The sequence below is a fragment of the Carcharodon carcharias genome, chromosome 27 (assembly GCF_017639515.1).
Source record: "Carcharodon carcharias isolate sCarCar2 chromosome 27, sCarCar2.pri, whole genome shotgun sequence".
NCBI lineage: Eukaryota > Metazoa > Chordata > Chondrichthyes > Lamniformes > Lamnidae > Carcharodon > Carcharodon carcharias.
In genome coordinates this window covers 15,124,973-15,133,738 of record NC_054493.1, presented here as the reverse complement: position 1 = coordinate 15,133,738, position 8,766 = coordinate 15,124,973, and the positions used below count along the sequence as shown (strand labels likewise).

The following is an 8,766-nucleotide window of genomic DNA, read 5'->3' as shown; positions in this document are numbered from 1 at the left end:
GAGAATGTTCATTGTTTAATATTCGGCTGTGGGGCCGCCCTCGGGCTTGGTAAACCCCGCCCAGGGTTTATTAACCCGCTCCCGACAGTGACCTCTCACCTGACACCTCACAATACCCGGCTGATTGACAGCAGCAACGGACCAATAGCAGCAGGGGGCGTGTCCGCGGCAGCGCCTGGTTCTCGAGCCAATCGGAATGATTGAGGGGCGAGGCTAGACTGCGACTGAAGCATGCGCAGTACTGAAATCGGAGATGGAAGAAGGCGGACCGGTTAAGATCACAAAGGGTGAGAAATAAAGCCGACAGTTGGAGATTGTGAACCGGGGGTGGGGGGGGGAGCCTGGAAACGGCGCGCGAGCTCAGAGGGCGGGTGGAGATTATGAACCGGGGGGGAGCCTGGAAACCGCGCGCGAGCTCGGGGGGCGGGGAGACGGTGGCCTAGTGGTAATGTCACTGGGCTAGAAACCCAGAGACCTTGTTCTGAGGATATGGATTCAATTCAGTGAATAAATCTGGAACATAAACCTCGTCTCGGAAATAGTGACCATAAAACTATCATGGGTTGTTTTAAATCCTTATCTGGTTCACCTGCGCCCCTTCAGGGAAGGAAATCTGCCAACCGACATGTGACTCCAGACCCACAGTGAAGTGGTTCACTCTGAAACCGTCCAGCAAGCCACTCAGTTCCAGGGCTATTCCGGATGGGCAATGCCCACATCCCATCATAGAATTAAAAAAAACATGGTGGCTGTGGGACTGGAAACCCTGGTAAGAGGCCTGGCTTATGCAGGCAACTGCCTGTCACCATCTTGGGAGGGGAATGTGTGGGGGGTGGAGAGTGAATGGGTGGCCATATTGGTGATGGAATTGTCATTTGTGGGAGAGAATTCCAAACTTTTGTTTTTGTGTCAACAATTGCTACCTCATTTCACTTTGAAAGACCTGGCTACAATTTTTAGACTGTCCCTAGTCCACAACTCCCCAATTAACAGAAATAATTTCTCTCTATCTTGGATAAATTCCTGGAATCCAAGTTTCAGTCATCTCTCCTGATAATTTAATTTCAGATGTCATTGTGACTGGAAAAGCACCTGGATACACAAAGCCCTGGTCAGACCACATCTGGAGAACGGTGTTCAGTTCTGGGCAGGAAATATACATTTTCCTTGGAGGGAGTGCAGCACAGATTTACCTGAATGATACCTGGACTCCAAGAGTTAAATTATGAGGAGAGATGACACAAAGTTGGGTTGTATTCCCTGGAATTTAGAAGATTAAGGGGTGATTTGATTAAAGTTGTCAAAATATTAATTGGAAATGAGCGGATAGATGGAGAGAAACATTTTCCACCAGTTGGGGAATCTGGGACTGTTCAATGTCATTAATACCTTTGGTTAACAAAGATTGTTCGATGTCAGATTTAATATTAACATTGATCTTGCATCAACCAGGGATGAGAACTGAACATCCAGGGGTATTCAGTATTTAGGAAGGACAGACAAAAAGGAAAAGGCGGTGGAGTTGCATTGCTGGTTAAAGAGGATATCAATGCACTAGTGGGCATAATGTAAACATGAAAGCTAGACCTTTCAGAAGTGAAGTTAGCAATCACCTCTACACATAAAGGGAGGTAGAAGTGAGGAACTCTGTTCCACAAACAGCAGTTGATGCAAGATCAATGTTAATGTTAAATCTGACATTGAACAATCTTTGTTAACCAAAGGTATTAATGGATGTGGAGCAAAGGCAAGTGTATAGAGTTAGATCACAGATCAGCCATGATCTCATTTCATGGTGGAACAGACACGAGGGACTAAATAGCCATCCCCTAGAATCATAGAAACTTACAGCACAGAAAGAGGCCATTCAACCCTTTGTGCTTCTGCTGTCTCTTTGAAAGAGCAGTCATGTTTAGACCCACATACCCGCATTCTGTTTGTGATCAGTGAGTTCCTCATTCTCAAATCCCTGTCAACTTCCTTTTAAAATTCCCTGTAAAATCAGGTTCCAGAGGTCAAGAGTTCCCGATCCTGACAACTCCCTGTTGGTGCAGACACTGCTGAACTCGATGTTGAGTTGTGGAAGGTTGTAAAGTGTCAAATCTAAAGACGAGCTGCTGTTCCTCAAGCTCCCATTGAGCTTCATTGGAACAGTTCAGGGGGCCAAGGACAGAGAGGTCAGAGTGGGAGTGGAGCAGAGAATTAAAATGACAAGTGACCAGAAGCTCAGGGTCAAGCTCACAGACTGAACAGAGGTTGTTCCACAAAGTGATCTGTGTTTGATCTTCACAATGTAGAGCAGACCACATGGTGAGCACTGAATAAAGAAACTAAATGGAAAAAATTACAAGTAAATCACTGTTTGTTGTAGGCCGAAGAAAGATGCTTCATTTGAAGAGTAAGGGTTACAAAGTAAAACAAGGTGATTTCCAGAATATTAAATCACCAGTCCAGTTACAGAGATTATTAACATCAGCAGAGACAAACCCACACTATCAGAATGAACATGGTTCAGTCCTGGATGTGATGAACAGCAGAATCCAACCCCTGGAGTCAATGCTGAACTCGCTGGTGTGTCAGCCGGTTGGATGATGGATTACAAGTAGAGCAGGTGTCCGGCCTCTCCCCAGTGTGAAGTCTATGCTGTGTGTCTTGAAGCTGATGGTTTTCTCCATGCTCTTGTCTTTCCAGGTGGTGGGGGCCAAGGGTTTGGAATTTCCAAATTTTGGTTGAATTGCAGATCTATGAAATCCATCTCCTTTTCCCCTCCTCCACCTCTCACTCTCTCTTCTCCCATAGAGGCTAGAATCTTGTGTAGGTCCAGACTGGGAGGCAGGTTCCCTTCCCTTAAGGACATTAGTGAACCAGTTGGGTTTTTATGACAATCTGGTAGCTTCCATGGTCACATTTTCCTAGTGCTGGTCCCACAAATTACCAGATTCATTCACCTCAGTGTCACAGCCTGTCCTTGTGTTTTTGCTGGTTCTGTTTCACAGTTCCTTGTTTATGTTTTAAATTCATTTTATAGAGTATTAGAAGGATTTGCAGTTTGGAAAGTCAAACCAATATCACATCAAAATCAGCCAGAGTCACTTGATTCATCAGGACCTGAATATTAGCATCCTTTGAACATGGAAGCAAAAAGCACCGTTCACACCAGGGAGAAACCCTGGAAATGTGGGGACTGTGGGAAGGGATTCAGGTCCCCGTCTGATCTGGAAACTCATCGACGCAATCACACCGGGGAGAGGCCATTTATCTGCTCTGTTTGTGGGAAGGGATTCATTCAGTTAGTCTGCCTTCAGAGACACCAGCGACTTCACACTGGGGAGAGGCCATTCACCTGCTCCGTGTGTGGAAAAGGATTCACTCTTTCATCCCACCTGCTGAAACACCAGCAAGTCCACGCTGAAAAGAGAGAGTTTAAATGCCCTGACTGTGAAAAGAGCTTTAAAAACCCACATGGACTGAGGGAGCACCAGCGCATTCACACCGGGTATGCACCGTTCAGCTGCTCACAGTGTGGGAAGAGGTTCAGGACATCGCCCCACCTTCTGACACATCAACGGGTTCACACTGATGAGAGACCTTTTAAATGTCCCGACTGTGGAAAGTGCTTCAAAGGTTCTGGGGATCTGCAATATCATCAACGTATTCACACTGATGAGAGACCGTTCAGGTGCTCTCACTGTGCGACTGGGTTCAGACGATCATCTGAACTTACTGTACATGAACGAGTTCACACTGGGGAAAGGCCATTCACCTGCTCCAAATGTGGGAAGGGATTCACCCAGTCATCCAACCTGCTGACACACCAGCTAGTTCACACTGGGGAGAGGCCCTTCACCTGCTCTGAATGTGGAAAGGGATTCACACGACCATCCCACTTGCTCACACACCAGCGAGTTCACACCGGGGAGAGGCCATTCACCTGTTCCGTGTGTGGGAAGGGATTTAATCGATCATCCAACCTGCTGAGACACCAGCGAGTTCACACTGGGGAGAGACCCTTCACCTGTCCCGTGTGTGGGAAGGGATTTACTCATTCATCCAACCTGCTAACTCACCAGCGAGTTCACACTGGGGAGAGGCCCTTCACCTGCTCCGTGTGTGGGAAGAGATTTAATCGATCATCTAACCTGCTGATGCACCAGCGAATTCACACGTGACTGCACTGTTCAAATTCTGCTGCTGTTAATCAGATTCAGGAGTGAACCTTGTTAATTATTATATTGGGTAAGTGTTGTTGCTAACCACAGTATCCGGGCTGGAGTTGACAGAATTGCAAAGTGCCTTTCACAATCTCAGGACATCTCTGTGCACAGTAAACCTCCACAACAGCAATGTGATCATGACTAGGGATGACCTGTTTTTAGTCAGATTGGTTGAGGGTGAAATATTGCCCTCACCATGGAGTGCGCCCCTGCTCTCCTTAAAAATAGCAGCCATGGATGGGATCTTTCACATCCACCTGAGAGAGCAGATAGGACCCTCAGTTTAACATCCTCATATCTCCTTATGTGGCTCAGTGTCATCGCTCCTGTGAAGTCCCTTGGGATGTTTCTTACTGCGTGAAAGGAGCTTTATAAATGTGAGATGAATGTGACATCACAGACAGAGATGTGCTGGGTAAAACTGAACCATGCGCTGCCTGCAGCTGAGAGCTGAACACACAGGAACCGTCAACAACAACTGGAATGCTGCAGTTTTTATAATACCATATAAAGAATATAAGGAACAGCAAAGAATGACTAAAAGATTAATAAAGAGGGAGAAATTAGACTGCAAGAGAAAGCTAGCTAGAAACATAAAAACAGGTGGAGTTTCGACAAGTATTTAAAAAGGAAAAGAATCAGTAAAGTGAGCAATGGTCCTCTAGAGAGTGAGACTGGGGAATTAATAATGGAAAATAAGGAAATGGTGGACAAACATAACAGATTTTTGTGCCTGTCTTCACTACAAAGAATATAAATAACTTGCCAGAAATGATTGGGAATCAGGAGGTGAAAGGGAGAGAGGAATTTAAAACAATCACAGGGAACTGATAACAGGCACCAGGAAAAGTGTACCGAGAAAATTATTAGAACTAAAAACTGACAAGTCCCCTGGTCCTGATGGACTTCATCCTAAGGGCATAAAAGAAATAGCTGCTGAAATAGTAGATGCATTGGTTTTAATTTTCCAAAATTCCCGAGATTCTGGAAAGATCTAATCAGATTGGAAAATAGTGAATGTGACTCCTCGATTCAAGGAGGGAGACAGAAGGCAGTTAGTTTAACATCTGTCATTGGGAAAATCCTAGAATCTATTATTCAGGAGGTTTAGCAGGGCACTTAGGAAATCTCAATGTAATCAGGCAGAGTCAACATGGTTTTGTGAAACAGAAATCATGTTTGACTGATTTATTAGTGTTCTTTGGGGAAGTAATGAGCAACAAGGTAAGGGGGACCTGTGGATGTGCTGTACTTAGATTTCCAGAAGGCATTTGACCGAGTGCCACATCAAAGGTTACTGCACAAAATCAGAGCTCATGGTGTAAGGGACATTACAGATAATTTATGACCAGATGTCCCCAATTGTGTATTATCTAATAAATCATTTGGTTTGCACTAGACTCAATTATTGGGCAAGACTGAACACTTGAGATGGTAAATTTAGAAGATTTGTTAACATTGAAAAAGTAGAAAGGTAACAAGTTAAGAAGATAGAAAACCAAGTTTCAATTAAAAGTAAAAGGAAAATGCTTAACAACTAAACAGCCTTCTCACAGCTTCCTCAGGTGATTCAGCCGAAGGTGTGAAGTGATGAAAACCCTCTGCTCAGTCTTTCAGAATCCCGTCTCAGACACTCAGTACGTGGAGAACATGCCAGCAAAATGGCTTCTCCAGACCTTCATTTTATCCCCTTAACTCATACTTCCTTACCTCAAATTAGTCTAACTGTCAAACAATAAACTGGGCTAGCCATGGAAATACTGTGACTGCACAGGCAGGCCAGAGGCTAGGAATCCTGCAGCGTGTAATTTACATCCTGACTCCCCAAAGCCTGTCCACCATCTGCAAGGCACAAGCCAGGATTGTGATGGAATATTCTCCACTTGCCTGGATGAATGCAGCTCACATACACTCAAGAAGCTTGACACCGTCAAGGACAAAGCAGCCCGCTTGATTGGCACCCCGTCCACAAACATTCACTCCCTCCACTGCCGATGCACAGTGGCAGCAGTGTGTACTATCTGCAAGATGCACTGCATGAACTCACCAAGGTTCCTGAGACAGCATGTTTCAAACCCACGACTTCTACCATCTAAACGGACAAGGGCAGCAGACACATTGGAACACCACCGCCTGGAGGTTTCCCTGCAAGCCACTCACCATCCTGACCTGGAAATATGTCGCCGTTTCTTTACTGTTGCAGGGTCAATATCCTGGAACTCCCTTCCTAACAGCACTGTGGATGTACCTGCACCACATGGACTGCAACAGTTCAAGAAGGCAGCTCACCACCACCTTCTCAAGGGCAATTAGGGATGGACAGTTAATGCTGGCTTAGCCAGTGATGCTCAAATGCTGTGAATGAATGAAAAAAGAATTGGTTAACTATCTGCTTATTTATAATTGGTTTCTCACGTATGTGAACATTTTCCCATACAGTAATACAATGGGGCTATTCAGTATGTTTCAGTATCTGATTTTTATATAATTCTTGAATAATGCCTTATTCATTACCCATCTTTATGTGGCTCTGCAGGGTCATGAAGGCTTCGACTGAGCACACCTTACCTTTCTAGACTGGCTTGAGAAACATAATTTTGCAATACACGGCCTCATGATGTACAATTGGTATATTTAAAATTATGTGTAAACATTACAGATTTTCTGTTAGAGGTTATATGTCCAGCCTGCATCAGTACATCTATTGATTAATTATTTATCCTCCAACCGTCCCACAACTGAGGCTCACTAATTTGTTCAATCATTCCTGGCTGGTTTCCAATCATGCAGTAACTGGTTAGTTATAAAATGTCTCCTGGATTAGTTCAAAATGGCTGATTGACCATGTCAGCTTACTATATTAAATAATGTATTCATTCAGACGACAAAATAGTCAAGCCACACTAAAATTATCGATTTTAAAACTACCAATAGTCCACGGGTTGAAATATATTGTCAGAAAATTGATCCCTCACTATTCACTTTTTCTCACTAATTTCTATTTGGCATCAGAATTGATCTCCAGCTCAGATCAGAAGTACGAATTTGCAATCTCCTGGTGAGGACCTCAAGTATCGAACGATGAAAATAACAACAACTGCGGTTATCAGTTATATGAACACAAAGATGGTGGAAATAGTTCTTATCCAGGGGTCTTGACTTGCATTGACAACAGTTTGCAAACAATGGATTTTGTCATTTCCAAGTTCCTCAATTCCTTTCTCTCTCCTCTCATTATCCTGCTGCATCTTAACCTCCATAACTCCTGGAATTGCACTCACTCTCAGCCTTTCACCTTCTTTTGAGAGTAGTCTGTTAACTCCATAAGTCCAATCACAGCTGTTACAATAGACAGCCAAGTCACAATAGTTACACTGATGGCCAGCAAAGCTGATGAAATTACTCCAGTTACAGTGTCTCTCAAGAGGTGCCATCAGTTGCACTGGAGTGCTGCTTTGGGCTGCATTAAAGTGCTTAAGTTGGAGTTTGGTGAGTGAGGGAGTTCAGAAAGAGGGAAGGTGATGATCCTTTTATTTGTTACCTTTCCTCAGCCTGCAATATCTTAATTTGCCAATGTGGAAGCCCATAAAGCAGCAGGGGTTCAGGAAGAGGGAGCCAAAAAAGCAGTGAGAGAGAGAGACAGGAGTTTACAGAGAAAATCTAAAAGTGACGTCACAGGAGTCCCATAAGTTGATTGGTTGGTAAGCATAGGCCTTTCCAGACTTGGCACACAGGAGAGGTAAATGACAGGTGGATTATTATATTGTACCATACTGTGGAAACACTTTATATAAAGTTTAAGGTATGACAGTGCAGCTCGGCCATGTGGAATGTGCATTCTGCAGGGCGTGGGACATCGTGCAGGCACAAAGTGCCCTCAATGACTACATTTGCAGGAAGTGTCATCAACTGCAGAAACCTGAGCTCTGGGTTGCAGAAATCAAGGGCTAGCTAAAGTTGTTGTGTGCACCCAGAAGGCTGAGGATTATGTTGATAGCACATTTAGAGAGGAGGTCACACTACAGCTAAGAAGTACATAGGCAGAGAGGGAATGGATGACCACCAGAGTGTCTACAAGATACAGACAGGTCATGCAGGAATCCCCTGAGGCTATTTCACCCACTAACAGCTTTTCCATTTTGGATACTGATGAGCGAGATGGATCCTCAGAGGACAGTAGCAAGAGCCAAGTTTGTGGCACCATGCGTGACTCAGTTACACAAGAGGGGAGGGGGAAGTGTGAAAGAGGTATAGTTGCAGGGGATTCCATAGGGGAGCAGACAGGCATTTCTGCAGCTTTAGATGTGACTCCAGGATGGTATGTTGCCTCCCTGGTGCCAGGGTCAAGGATTTCACAGAGCAGCTACAGGACATTCTTTTGGGGGAGGGTGAACAGCCAGAGGTCGTGGTCCACATTGGGACCAATCACATAGGTAGGAAAAGGGTTGAGGTCCTGAAAGCAGATTTTAGGGAGCTAGGGAGGGAATTAAAGACCAGTAATCAAGTGTAGAAATCCCAGGATTACTCCCAGTGCCATGTGCTTGTGAGCTTA

At 44.7% G+C, this 8,766-nt stretch overlaps 1 protein-coding gene across 1 annotated transcript; it reads left to right on the top strand.

Annotated features, from left to right (window-relative positions):
* Nucleotides 1–218: 218 nt before the first annotated feature.
* LOC121270368 (gastrula zinc finger protein xLCGF3.1-like) lies at nucleotides 219–4,800 on the top strand. The gene is made up of 2 exons (XM_041175666.1): nucleotides 219–287; nucleotides 3,029–4,800. Exon 2 carries the CDS (start codon nucleotides 3,132–3,134, stop codon nucleotides 4,167–4,169), a length of 1,038 nt encoding a protein of 345 aa, XP_041031600.1. The 5' UTR covers nucleotides 219–287; nucleotides 3,029–3,131; the 3' UTR covers nucleotides 4,170–4,800.
* The last annotated feature ends 3,966 nt before the right edge of the window (nucleotides 4,801–8,766 follow it).